General features: G+C 46.2%; 1 protein-coding gene across 1 annotated transcript in view; it reads right to left on the bottom strand.

Annotated features, from left to right (window-relative positions):
- The window catches only part of ABR (ABR activator of RhoGEF and GTPase), a 144,708-nt gene that overhangs the window by 75,982 nt on the left and 54,505 nt on the right, over positions 1–14,221 (bottom strand). Inside the window, exons 4-11 of the mRNA XM_044675598.1 lie at positions 10,077–10,244; positions 9,424–9,564; positions 8,271–8,392; positions 5,225–5,390; positions 3,139–3,261; positions 2,491–2,566; positions 1,711–1,815; positions 845–919 (exon numbers count right to left, since the gene is read on the bottom strand). Of these exons, the coding sequence (XP_044531533.1) occupies positions 845–919; positions 1,711–1,815; positions 2,491–2,566; positions 3,139–3,261; positions 5,225–5,390; positions 8,271–8,392; positions 9,424–9,564; positions 10,077–10,244 (976 nt within the window). The remainder of the gene's footprint in view (positions 1–844; positions 920–1,710; positions 1,816–2,490; positions 2,567–3,138; positions 3,262–5,224; positions 5,391–8,270; positions 8,393–9,423; positions 9,565–10,076; positions 10,245–14,221) is intronic.

Below are 14,221 nucleotides of genomic sequence, written 5' to 3'. Positions count from 1 at the left end.
TGGCTCTCACGGCCAAAAAGGTTGCCGACCCCTGGGCTAGACCATAGAAACACTGGATTATCTGCTATTTCTGCTGTCTCTCACCTCCATGGATCACTCATTGCCTAGAATGCATTCCCTCAGATAGGCTGTTGGACTTGGAATCAGGAAAATCTAGATTTGGATTTGATCTCAGATACTTACTGGTTCTGTGACTCTGGGCCTCAGCTTCCTAATCTGTAAAAGGGGGATGGTAGAGGACTAGATGGCCTATAAGAACCCTTTTAGATCTAAATCTATTGTCCTAAGTCATTTAACCTTCCTGAGCCTTGGTTTCCTTAACTGTAAAAAGAAGGAGGCTAGACTAGATGGTCATAAAGGTCCCTTCCAGAGGCAGCTTGGTAGAATGGATAGGGTACTACTAGATGTTTAGTCAGGGAGGCCCAAGTTCAAATCTCATTTCAGCACCTTACTTGCTATGTGACTCTGGGCATATTTACTGAACTAATCTGTGCCTCAGTTTGATGAGGGGATTACGTTGGGCTCATTGGCCTTGAGGTCCCTTCTCCCTCGAAATCTATGACTCTACAGGTTACTTAGCTTCCTTGTGCCTCAGTTTCCCCATTTATAAAATGGGAATGCTAGAATGGATGGATGGATGGATGGCCTCGATGGTCCTTTCCATCTCTATTTCCTAGGATACAGGTCCAAACTGTGGGATAGATTAGCCAGAATTCTTTGATCAACAAGGACACAGAGGCAGGCCCTGAAAAAGCAAAATGGCCCCCCTAGAGTACCCGGGGTATGGGCAGTCCCAGCTCTTTTATGTCATTTTTCCCAAGAGATGGAGTATCAGGGCACTTACTGGCAGACTGCTTAAACCCCTTGGCGGAGTGGACGATGACATGTAGGAAGCCATAGAGTCCTGGGGCCTCATCATCTGTAACAGAACAAAAGGAGGTGATTTTTGCTGCCAGCCCCAGTGCAAAACTGACTGGTTCTGGGGTCTCTGGCCCGGAGCCCTCATCTCCGCAGAGGAACAAAAAGGAAACTACCTGGCGCCTCGATCTGACAGCACCACCTGGTGGTAAAAAAGCCTGCTATTTGGAGCAACTCCACCCAATGCTGAGGGCTAGCAGACCTGGCTCTTAGACCCAGGGTTGGGGCTGGGCAACAATTCTTTTCCTGGGCACCTCAGCCCCCTCCCCACCTTCATTTCTGGGCACTGCACACATGGCTCCCTCCAGGGCTAACACTTCTCAGGCACACACCTACCCCATAACAAAATGATCCATCCAGATTTTCATATACTCAAGATTAGGTTTGGTGATAATTAGGGGAAAGATAAAGACAAAGATAAAGTATTTGGATTTTATCAGGAGCCTCTTAGAAACAATGGCTCCTGGGGGCAGCTAGGTGGCTCAGTGGATTGAGAACCAGGCTTAGAGACAGAAGGTCCTGGGTTCAAATTTGGTTATGTGACCCTGGGCAAGTCACTTCACCCCATTACCTAGCTCTTACTGTACTTTGGCCTTGGAATCAATACATAATATTTATTCTAAGAGGGAAAGGAAAAAAAGAAGGGAAAGAGAAAGAAAGAAAGAAAGAAAGAAAGAAAGAAAGAAAGAAAGAAAGAAAGAAAGAAAGAGAAAGAAAGCCTCTTGATTTTGGAATTGGACCCAAAGGAAGGAGGGGCTCAAATAGTGGGGGAGATGATGCGGTGATTCTTACCATCTTTATTGCTGGTGACGGGAATATTATGAACAGTTCGCAATTTGAAACAGGAACCTGTAAGAACTTGGAGCTCCACTGAACTCAATACAAAGGCCTGGAGATCTGAAAGTAAAGCAGAAAAGGCAGGGAGATGAGGGGGTGCCCCACCAGAGGTCTGGGGGCCTGCTTCTCTTCATCTGTGAGGAACTTACTGAATGAGAAAGAGGAAAGCCCTGGCCTTAGGGGCACTGGACATCTTTGTGTGCCTGGGAATGGAAGGGGGAAAGCCAAGGCTGTCCTCATGGGCAGTAACAGTGGAAAGAGCACAGACTGAGACAATAAGACCCAGATTCAAATCATGGCTCTCGTGCTTTCTACCTGCATGTTGTTGGAAAAATCATTTTTTTCTGCTTGGGTTCCTATCTCTTCGTTTGGAAAATGAGATGGTCTAACTCAAAGGGCTCAGAGGTCCCCTCCCATTCTCAGAACAACAAGGGCATGCAGATGGCCTATTTGAGGAAGGAGAAAGCAAAGGGCTGAGAGCTGGAAATGAGGAGATGGGGCTTCCATCAGGGCTGTGGAATCATTGTGAGCTTAATCTCTTCATTTGTAAAAGGAGGGGAAAATACCTGCTCCATCTTATTCACAGGGAACAGAGAGGAAGAATAAGAGAGAGGAGAAGAAACAGGAAGAGATGAGGAAGGAGGGAGGGAAGGAGAGAGAGAGTTAGGTGGTGATGTTATTACTGACAGCTCCATAGGCTGATGGAGTTGCCCTAGCAGGAGGTCAGGCCTTTACCCTTCTTCTGTAGTTTCTGAATTGCTTCTCTCCACTCCGACCTCTCATAGTCTGAAGACAGTAGGAACAGGTAGCTCTAAAGAGAGGAGATGAGAATTCATGGGGACAGCTGTGGCCAGGCTCTCTCCAGTGGCTCCTGGAGGCTTTCAAGGAGGAAGCAGCATCAGAGGGAGTTGGTGGGCAAGCCAAGCCACAGAAACACTCTCCAGGCCTGCTCTCACCTGGGCATGAAGGGGGCTGCCTCCTCAGGGACTTTGACTCAAATGTCCCTAGACTTTAACCTTTCCTAGTCTGATGCCACATTACTCTGCAGGAGACAGAGCTATAGGCTTCCATTGCAGAAATGTTCAGTCCAAACTGCCACCACTGAAGCTGGGTGACACTGGATGACTGCCTTTGCCTTTATTTCCTGGGCCTCAGTTTCCTCAAAGGAGAGGGTTGGTCTTGAGGACCTCTAAGACCCCCTTCAGCCTTCAAAATCTAGAACTCTCTGAGACCAGTAGAGGGAGTAGACTTGGGAGGCTGGAGCAGTGTTGGTGTCTGGACAACAGAGGGCACTGATCCATTCTTCCCCCAGGCCCAGCAGGATCCTCCTAAGTGAAAGGCTTGGGTCCCAACCTGGAAGCCTGTCCTGGATGGTCTGCTCACCTTTCCATTGCGGTTGTGGATACGGAAGGGTATTGTTGGGGAATTCAGCAGCAGTAAGAACTCGTTTTCAAACATTTTCTTCTTTAACCTCTCAATGGCTCGACTCTGACCTTTGCTGGCTCTCTGTAGGACACAAAAAGAGAGGCCCCAAAGTCACCCATGCCCTTCAGGTCTTTGAATCTGAAGAAACAAGGTCTTCCCCAGGGCCTCCCCACCTGGTCTGGTATGGCAAGAAGAATGTTGGCTTTGGAGTCTGGAGACCTGGGTTTAAATTCTCCCTAGAAGACTTACTTCCACTGTGACCTTGGATGAGTTGCCTCCCTCACTGGGCCTCAGTTTCTTTAAATGTAACATGAAGGAGTTGGCCCCTTCCAACTCTAGGTCTAGGATACCATGCTAGACAACATCCCTTTGTGAAGGCCAATCAGATAAGGGACAAAATAGGAAATAAAAGGAGAGAAGCTGCCCAGGGTGAGAATGTGACTTGGGGTACCTTAACATGGAGACCTTCCCAACTACAAAAGGGGACCAGCACTAAGGACTCTAAGGAGAACAAGAAATGATGAATTTGTGGGAACTAGGAATGCATTTTACATAATAATTATGATGATATATTGTTATTACATACTCTAAACACTCTGCTTCCAAAATTCTGAATCTTTTGTTGTTCTCTTTATCCCTTCATTTCCAAGTAAAAATTCCCTTTAAAAACTTCCGACCTTGAAACGGATTTGTTCTGACTTAAGACTATAATGGTCAGAGAGAACAGTGGAGTCTGAGAAGACATCTAGCTTGGGGTCGTGGGCCCCTTCAAGCAGCAGGCTGATAAAACCGACAGACCCCTTCTCACAATACAGCAAGGTCCCAATGAGCAGGAGTAAAGAATCCAATGAAGTGGTACCATTATTTGAATTCTCATTATTCAAAGTATAGTTGTATGTAAAATATATTCATAGGTTTCAGCCCAATGGACACATATGGCACAAATTCAAATAATAATACTCATTGTTGGCACTAACTGGAGCTTAGCTGTGATGTTTTTCAATACACAAAAACACCCTACATGATTAAAAAGAAAAACCAACTGAACCGAATTACAGTTACCAAAATCTAGTTGTTTTTTTTAAATTTACAGGCCTTGGGTTAAGAACTTCTCCTCCCTAGATACACATATATCTGTGCTCCCCCCACCCCCAACTCCCCATCCCCAAGCCTCATTACTCCTCTCCTACTTTTCTCCTGAGTGAGATATCCTGTGCTTTCCCGCCTCTGGTAGGTCTTTGCTCCAGCAGTCTATTATCCCCTTTCCCCCTCATATATCCTCAACCCCTCTTTCTCTATTCTCTCCTTTCTTATCTGCTTATACACTTGCTCAGGTCTCCCAAATCTAAAAGTGAAGTCATTCTGGGAAAATTTAAAACATCTTATAGTTGAGCTTCTACTCTTACCACTCTCTAAAAACTGTTCATTAAGAGTACCAATTAATAACCTCCAATTATCAAACCCAAAGACCCCATCTTCTTTTTTGGAACCACTTAGCTGTCACTGAGACTACCACTATTCATCTGGTTTCCCATTTCTTTAATATTACTGCTTTCTTTTATTCTTCTATCTTCTTCCTGATCACTTATATCCAATTATTTACCATGTTCTGTAAGAGCCTTTACACATGGCATTATTCCCTCTCTAGCAGGGAGTGCCCTCTTCTATATTACCAGCTCCTCTGAAATCTCCCATGAATAACATGATCTAATCAGCACTCTCAACATTGAATGCCTTATAACCAATTTTCGTTGGTTATACTAGACTTGGGAGTCAAATGACCTGGTGTCAAATCCCTGCTCAGTCAGTGTATCACAAGGAGTCATGAAGAGTTAAATTCAAATTCTGCCTCTCAGACACTAGTTGTGTGACCCAGGGCAAATAATTTAAAACTGCCTCAGTTTTCTTATCTGTAAAATGAGGGGGTTTTGTTCAGTGGCCTCCAAGGTCCTTTCCAACTTCAAACCAGTTCTTACAGTACCTTTCTGGGCTACTCAGAAATGGTTCTTGGGTTAGGGGGTGGGGAGTCACTAGTTCTACTTACCTCCTTCTGGATTTCACTCTTGAGGGCAGAAATCTTCATCTTCATGTCCTCCAGTTCATGGTCTGGGAAGGGGTGCACTTGAGGGCTGGGTTCTGATTCCTCTGGGGATGGGAAAACCAGGTCTGCCAGTGGGATGTACCACTTGCAGTCATACTGCTGATGTTTCCTACAAAGGGATAGTGTGGGGGGAAGACAGGAGAGCATGAACTTTTGTTTTAGCCATCACTTGATTGCTTCTCTTGCTGATCAAAACAGCAGTATGTGAGAGGCAGCCTATGTGGCATGATGAGAAGAGAATGATGGGAATCACGAGAACTCTGAACTTGGAGTAAGGGGGCCTATTATTTGGATCCTTGTCTAGCTGTGTGAACCACTTTGGTAAAACTCTCTTTGCCTCAGCTTTCTCAGCTATAAAGTAGGGACAATGAATGTTAAATGACCTATCTCCCAAAGGGTTGTTGTGAGATAAAAACAATACAGAAAGGTGTGTTATTATTACTATAAAAGTACTGGGGGTGTGATCCCTAATTTACCTGATGAGATCCGAATCAATGGCTCCACAGTCAAGAGGGCCTGGGTTCAAATCCTGCCTCTGACATTTACTAAGATCTTGGACAAGGGACAATCTCCCTGACCTCAATAAATAAATAAGAGTTTGACTCTCTTAGTGGTCTTTGCAGTTCCTCCCAACTCTAGTTCTGAAGCCATGATGACAGAATCAGAGATCTGTATAGAAGCACATCCACCATAGTCCAAGCTTGATCACTGGTACTCTACTGAGAGAACACAGAAATCTTCATTGGATTGCAGAGACCAGGGTAACCTGAGCCTCCAGAGTCACTCCTGCCATAGGCACTGCTGCTTATAAACATGATTCTGGGTAGGTCCTGGCCCCTTCCCTCTTTGAAAGACAGACCAGAAGAGCAGATCAGCATTCTGTTTTCCCTAGGGAAGTGAGAGGATAGTGTACCCTTGTGGCCTTTCCTTCCACTAGAATCTGGCAATGGCTGCCTTGAGAGAAAAGCACACGGGGCTTACCCACAGCTTTCTGGTAGTGGACTTTCTCAAACTAAAAAACAGCAGCAGCCAGACCATTAAGAGAGCTGCTGCTGAAGCCCATGGCAGAAAGCATCAATCAATCAATAAGCAATCAATTTCAGTTAATAAGTACCTACTATGTGCTAAGTCCAGGGGATACAAAGACCAAAACTGAAAAACAGCTCCTGTTCTTCAGGAGTTCAGATATTCTGTTGGATCTTATCTTTTCCTTCTTTTATGTTGATCCATACTGTCTAAGAGAAGCCATGGAAAATACCTCTGAGCCCCAACTTCCTGTGTAAAAGAGGGAAGATGGAGTTCCTAGGTAGTATTATCTCAGAATCTAGCCTTCTAACCAGAGAAGGAAGTTTCCTGGGCAGTGCTAGCCTTGAAAATTGCTTTGTGGGTAACCAAACATTCAAAAATTTGGGGAATTAGATTTTCTAGAGACAGATGGGGATTTCCGGATGCACTGTCCTACTTGGAGAAATATAATCACACAAATGTGGCCATGCCCTTCCCTCTCATGTTTAATTCTCTTTTGAGGGGAGTTTATGAGCTATTTGAGTATTTTTTTATGTTTTTTAATTGATGGCGAGCCCAAAGTCTTCTGCATTTTCTGAGTGGCAAAATGAAGTCTGTCCTATCTCATAGGCATTATTGCTCCTTTAAGGGCCTGTTATAGGAGTTAGGACCCTATTACCCAATCTGGGGAGGCCTAAATATAAACTGTGCCTAACATTCATATTGGAGAGTTCCTTGGGGGTAAACTCCAGGGTTGGGGCATAAGGCGAGAGAAAATAATGATCAATTCAGGTCTCAAGATTATATTATCATAATTATCTACTCTGTGCCCAGTGTGTGTGCATGTGTCCATATGTATGCATGTACATGGGTACAGGAGCAAAATTACAAAAGAAGTAAAAACAGTCCTCATGGAATTTATAACTTAATTGGAGAGATATGAAGAATACTGAAACCTTTAGAAAACCCCACAGGCAGTGAGATTACTTCAAGAATTTAGAGTTAGGAGGTTTTCCCTTCTGGGCCATTCCAAAGAGGTTCCAGGGCCAGGGAGGTTCAAGCTTCAGTTTGGAGAATGTTCATTTCTTTAAAAATCCATCCAATTAATTAATTAATTAATTTCAAATATTTTCCCATGGTTACATGATTCATGTTCTTTCCCTCCCCTACTTCCCCACTCCTGTAGCTAATGAGCAATTCCACTGCGTTGTACATGTATCATTGATCAAGACCTATTTCCATATTATTGATATTTGCACTGGGGTGACCATTTAGAGTCTACATCCCCAATCACATACCCATCGACCCATGTGATCAATCATACATTTTCCTTCTGCATTTCTGGAAGATTTTCTGAGAGATACCTGGCCCCAAAATACTGATGCCCTTAAAGCCCAAAGTCACTAGGGCTGCCGGAAGACAGAAAGACCTAAGTTTACTTCCTGCCTTAGACACTTGTTGGCTTGGTGACACTCTAAATCTGTGAATGGATAATCCTAAACAAATGGGTTCTTGCAATGAAGCCACTTTTCCCTTGCTGTGGATGGGACTGTGTATATCAACTGAGGAATACAGAGCCTCGGCTTCCTCTCCTATAAAATGACGGAGTTGGCCCTGATGCCTCCTATTCAGGATAAAGGAGTTTCTGGTTCTTCTCCAGAATTCGCCGCTCCCTTTCTTCTCTAACCTTCCTTCCAACTCATGGACCACTTCTGTAGACATAATTATAGACTCTCTTGGATTGCTCTCTAATGGAGTACATCTTGTTTCTCCAGCCAGATTTTTGGGGCCTCTGGGGCTACAATTATGAGTCTTTCTCTTGTGCTCCCTAGAGTACTTGGCTCAGTGCTGAGTAGGCACTCCATAAACACTCATGGAGCGTGTGTGCATTTGTGCGTGCGTGTGTGTGTGTGTGTGTGTGTGTGTGGTCACACACATATCAGTCCATCCTTCCATCCCCACCCTCATGCCCTGCCTGCCTCACCCCACAGATGTCTTCTTCAGCTTGGCACACAGGAGGACATCTGTGAAGAGGAAGACATGTCGAAGCTTCCTTGAACTCTCTGCCATCTCCACGAGGAACCCATCCTTCACCAGCTGCCGGGTCTGATGGGAGACAACATCAAGTGAGCCCTGTTCACAGGGGTGCTGTAGGTGGGCCTGAGGGTCAGCTCAGTGAATGGGGGTGGGGAGGGGCTGGGGTGATAACCCAGGGCAGCTCCCTTTGCAAGAGGGACCTAGACACCTGCTTGGGCTGTGGGCTTACAGCTGCACCAGGACTCGTGATCCTCAGTCTCTCCTCAGCCCCAGAGAGAAGGAAGCACTGAGGAGGAACCTTTACCTCACTCACATAGATTATAAATAGGACCCTCTAAGGTCCTTGCCTACATCTGCAGTCAGGTGGTTCTTAACCTTTCTTTTTCATGATCATGGTCCTTTTTGGCAGACAGTCTGGGGAAGTGTTTTTCTGCCTCATGGATCACTTCTCAGAACATAAAATATGGAGGATTATAAAGAAAACCAATTATACCTAAAAAAAAGGTTCACCGCTCCCAGGTTAAGAACTCCTGCCATAGGGGAGGGTAGCAATTCAGAGATGCATGACCCTAGACTGCCTAAAGCACTGCAGGGGCTACAGGGTCCTGGCCTGCAACAACCTCGGGTCTAGAGCTTGGTCAGAAATGGTGCCATGCCCATACTCCACAGACACAGCATTAAGGACAGCAGCAAACTAGCTGGGGCTGGTCATTGTGGATAGAGGGGAGTTTGCTGTTGGCATGACCCTGGGCTTCTCAAAACTTCCCCAGCCTCAGTTTCCTCATCTGTAGAATGAGGGAATTGGACTCAATGAGGTCCCTTCTAACTCTAGAGCTATGATCATAATATTAGGTTCTAAAAGGAGTTCCTAGACCCTCCATTCTCTCAGGGTTCCCTGGGATGCAAGTACATAGCTTTGGTTAAGAATATATCCATGGAAGGATGTCTCAATGGGACAAAAGCCTGAAGGAAATCAATGCAAAGACTAAGAATAAACAGAGGTGAAAGTGGGGGTGGAGAAGGAATGTATAATATCCTTCTTCAGCTGTCTGACAGTTGACTAACTGGAAAGTGAGGGGCCCTCTCAGCCTTGTGCTTACCTCTCCTTTCGGGGTAGTGACTGCAGTCCGGCGGGGGTCGATATCCTCATTGATGCTGGACAGGAAGTTCTGGGAGATGCGCAGGGCATCCTGGAGTAACGGGTAGTCAGGATGGTCTACTGGGGTGTGCTTGAGGAGATCCTGGATAGAGAACATGGAGGTGAGAACTGGTGATTGCTGTAGCTCAAACCCATCCCATTTACTTCCTACAGACTAAATTCCCAGCAGCAAGGAAGAACCTTCTCAGCCCACCAAATTCTCCTGGATGGCATCTCTGTAGAGGGCCTGAGTCTATCGCAGATACTTCTGAAGAGGCAGTGAAGAGGAGCCCAACCCCCTCCCCTATTCCCTATGTTTCTAACAGGAAATGGAAAGAGGGGAGAGACGAGGACACCGGGTGGGAAGTCAATTGCCAACCTCCTGAGCGATGGGAGCATTTGGCCAAATGTCAAGCTTAGTAGCCCAGCTATATTTAGGCCCAAGGCTGGTTGGCATGGAGACCATGGGCCAAGCAGGCGCAGTTGGGACCAGGGGACTCCCCAGATTAGGGTTCTGGGCACCACACAATCTCTGTGGCTCTAATACCTTCCCATCCCTGGACCTGGCCGCCTACTTCTCTTTCAACCCCCTCCCACACCTAGCCCGATACTCACATGGAGGACGAGGGTGCTCCGCGTGACACGGTCGATGGGCTTGTAAAGCAGTGCTGGGTGGGGAGTTTGGGGGAGAGAGGAAGGAGAGAAGAGCACAAGGGACCCTCGTGAGACATCTGAAGCAAGCAGGCCAGAGGCAAACCACGAGGGCCAGCAATTCCATACTTTCTGCATGGTGGGATGCTCAAATCAGTGACTGGAGGTCTAAGAAGCCCCATTCTTCCTTATTGTTATTCCTTGTCTCCCAGGAGAAGGACTTCTCCCCACCCCCTCCACTCACACCCCATTGTGTTCTTTACAACTAGGGAGTGGCTTGTGGTGCCCCTTCTATGTTCCCCCCAGCTCTGGACCACCCAGAATCACGGCATCTGAACTGGAAGAGGCTTCAGACATCACCTAACCAAACCACAACTCTACCAATCAAATTTTCAATTCAACAAACATTAGGTTCTCATTACCAATTAATGGATGAACATTTATTAAATGCCTATTTATGCCCCAGGCATTCTGCGAAGCAAAAAGCCCATACAATAATCCTGATAAATTACCATCCTGCCCCATCAAGGAATGGAGAATTCTATCATGTTCTGAAGCAGTCCAGCTTGCTTTGGGGAAGCTCTCACTATAACAAAGTAGTTCCTCATTTCAAACCAGAATGGCCTTCTGCAGCCTTTACCTATTACTTAGAATTTCTGCCTTCTAGGACTACAGGGAATGACTCAAATCCCATCAAATACCACCATTTCTCAGTTCCTTCAAGGGATGTAGACTAGCTATGCTTTCCAGTCTTCTGACTCTCTCAGATGTCCTGCTCTGGATGTGGCCCACTTATCCTTCCTAAAATGTGTCACCTAGGATAGAGTAGCTCAGATTTAAGTGGTCTGACTGGGGAAGAGTACAAAGAGGCTGTCACCTTCCTCATTTCTGACCTCATCCCACTAATAATGCAGCGAGGGTCACATTTCTTGCTGCCATATCACACTTCTGACTCATTTGGAGCTCACAAGTTACTAAAAACCTCAGATCCTTTTTGCTCCCACATAAACTCTAATCTAGACAGGTATCACTTATCCTGTATTTTACAGTTGATTGTTTGAACCACATGAAGGACTTTACATTTAACTCAAGCTCATAAGCGTTCACCTTGTTGGAAAAACTGACCTTCATTCCTTCTCTTGGATTCATGTCAATCCTTGTTAGACTTGGCCTCACTTTGTCCCGACAACGCCAGCCCTTCACACTTTTTAGAGGGCACATCGTGGGCTGGCAGGAGCTATTGCTACTTTGCCCAGACAGGATGGTTGTTCCTGCCTGGTTCTATCATGCTCTATCACTCTCCACCTCCTTCCTCCAAGCTGCTCAGGACAAGATAGTAGCCCAACATAGTCAGGAGAGAATGACAAGCTTCTTGTCTATACTCTTAGCCCCATCTCCTTCTACAGAAGAGCTCACGGCACTGAGATTCTCATGAAAGAAAAGGATAAGCAGGAGGAGATACAGGACAGAAACATTCTCCCCAGAGAAAGGCTTCTGGACGTTAGGGAAAGGAAGGAAGGATGCTGGAGGACACTATGACTGGGAGAATCCACCTGGGCAGGCTTCAGACACAGGCTGGCTGCAGCCAAACTCAAGCACTCCCCTGTTCCCATCACTCATGCCCCCATTTTCTAGATTTGGCCATCAGACAAAGATTGTTGGGTTTCAGTGGTGACAGGTGGAGGCAGCAGCTGGCAGCTGAGTCTGCCAGTGTTTCCCAACTACCAATTCCAAAACCATTTCCCTCAGAAAATAGCCATACCCTTTTCTCTCTCCCTGAGAGGGCTCAACCAACACCAACTCCAGATTCTGGGTCTCTCAGGGAACTGGATAGGGAAGAATATTTTTGGAGATGAGAGCTGTGGTTCAGGCTCCTGGACATCTGGATGGACTCCCCGGGGGTGGAGGTGGGGGAAGACAAGGGGAGCTCACAATTGCAGCCCTCAGCCTGGCCCTTTGCCACCATTCTCATCCCAATCACTAAACAAAAAACAGCTATCCACAAAATTTCCTATCCACAGCTCAGCCACGTTGCTGAGTAGACCTCCTTGGAGTGGGAGTGGGGGGAAAATTTGTTCCTCACAAACACAGGTGAAGTTCTTAAATGGGGTGGAGTAAATGTCAGCCACTTTATTTCCCTAAAGTCTTCACCATCTGTATTTTTAGCTCTTCTCATTTGGCATCTATCAGAGAATTTTTCCTGGTGATGCCTGGGCTGGGGTGTGGAGGATGTAGCAATGATGGGGTGCTTAGCAGAAAAAGCAAAGGACAGGCATGACTATGGGGCATGGCCCTCAAGCAGGACCCTGGGTAGAGGCCCATCCTATCCCAGAAATGTAGCTTCTCAGATACGGATCTAGAAGGGACCTTAGAAATGATCAAAGAAATGAACACAAGGGGGGTACACACCAACTGGGGAATGGCTGAGTCAAGTATGGTCTATGAATGTAATGGAAGACTGTGGCCCTATAAGAAATTATGACGGAAAGGGACGGTTTCATGGAAACTCAGTATGAACTGAAGCAGGGAGTAGTAAGTAGAAATGGAGGACAATTTATATGATTGTATAAAATAATCAATTTACAACACTGTAAAGTCAAACAAAGACTTGGAAAGGCTTAAGAACTCTGATCGATGCACTGACCAGCCTCAGGAGACTCAGGATGAAAAACACCACTTGCCTCCTGAGCAGGAGATGGACTCAAGATACAGGAGAGACAGAGATTATCGGATATGGCTAAAAGGGAATTTCTTTTGCTTGACTATGCAAATCTGCTACAAGGGTTTTGCTTTGTTCACCTCTCACTGATGGGGAAGTGGGAAGGTGAAATAAATGCTTGTTCACTGGGTGGGGGGATGTCTTTCAAATTGTTTTTTAAATTTAGCCTGCTCGTTTTACAGATGGGGGAACTGAGGCCTGGAGAGATTAAGTGATTTGCCTCAGATTACACAGGGAATAAGTAGCAGAATCTCTGGTCCCAGTCAGCAGCCTTACACTGCACCCCCCCCCGCCCCGCCCCTGGAAGATCCCAGAAAGGAGAGGGAGAAAGGTTCATGGGTGTCAAAAGCCAGATAGAGGGAGCTGCCCTCCCGCCCCAGGCCCAGGGAAAGCTGACACTGCACCTTCAGGCTCCAAGCCTTGGAGTCTCAAGGGGAAGAGGTTTCTGACTAATCTTATTGACTTTTGTTGGCAGAGAGACATCTGCATAAGTCAGAGGCCTGGTTTCAGGAGGGTTATTAGTACCACTACTGCTCACCTCTAGAGACTGCTGGCTTCAAGGACCAATGAACCGAGACCCAAACTCTTAGGTTCTCGCCTGGGAGGGAGTCAGACCCAAACCACAGCAGCTGTGCTGTGGCATGTTCAGGAGTACAAGGCAATGATGGGGAGAATGGTAAGGGAAAAGAACCAGCTGACTGGTTTACAGGGCACAGGCAGTCACAGAGGTAAGCTGTGTGGATAACCTCAGTGACTACCCATCCACTCTACAGAGCAAATATAGGTCCCTATTCTTAGATCTCATGGCCTTCCCTTGAAAGGGTGAGAATCATCCCCTTCTGAGCAATTCTAAGCCCCTCCACCTGTTCTGGGAAAACCAACCTTCTTCCTACACATGGCTCATTCTACTTTTCCTACTTGTAAATCTCAAGCCTCTTCCATGATGCCCCCATTACCTGGAATGACTTGTGCCCCGTGCTACTGCTTCCCCTGTCCTCCACCTTCTAATCTCTCCTCCTCCTCTTTTTCCTTTTAGAAAGACTTCCTAGAATTGAGAGGAATAGGCCATCAAACATCCTGTAAGCCATTCACTCTCTCTGCAAAGGGAGATTAAAAAAACCAAGAAGACAGAATGACCTCCATTCATCTCTGCCTGGACTCTTTCAGCAAATCATCAGGAGAGAGGAGGGGAGAGTGGGAATAGGGCTCTCCTATTCCAAAGATGCTTGCAAATAATCTAGGAATCCCTCCCAGGGACCAAGGGGTTAAATCCACCAGCGAGAAGCACCTGGAAATACCCGAGATATCTATCTATCTATCTATCTATCTATCTATCTATCTATCTATCTATCTATCCATCCATCCATCCATCCATCCATCCATCCATCCA

This window comes from Gracilinanus agilis, chromosome 4, assembly GCF_016433145.1.
Source record: "Gracilinanus agilis isolate LMUSP501 chromosome 4, AgileGrace, whole genome shotgun sequence".
Lineage (NCBI taxonomy): Eukaryota > Metazoa > Chordata > Mammalia > Didelphimorphia > Didelphidae > Gracilinanus > Gracilinanus agilis.
Note: the sequence above shows the minus strand (reverse complement) of the source record. Positions and strands in the feature narration are given on the sequence as shown.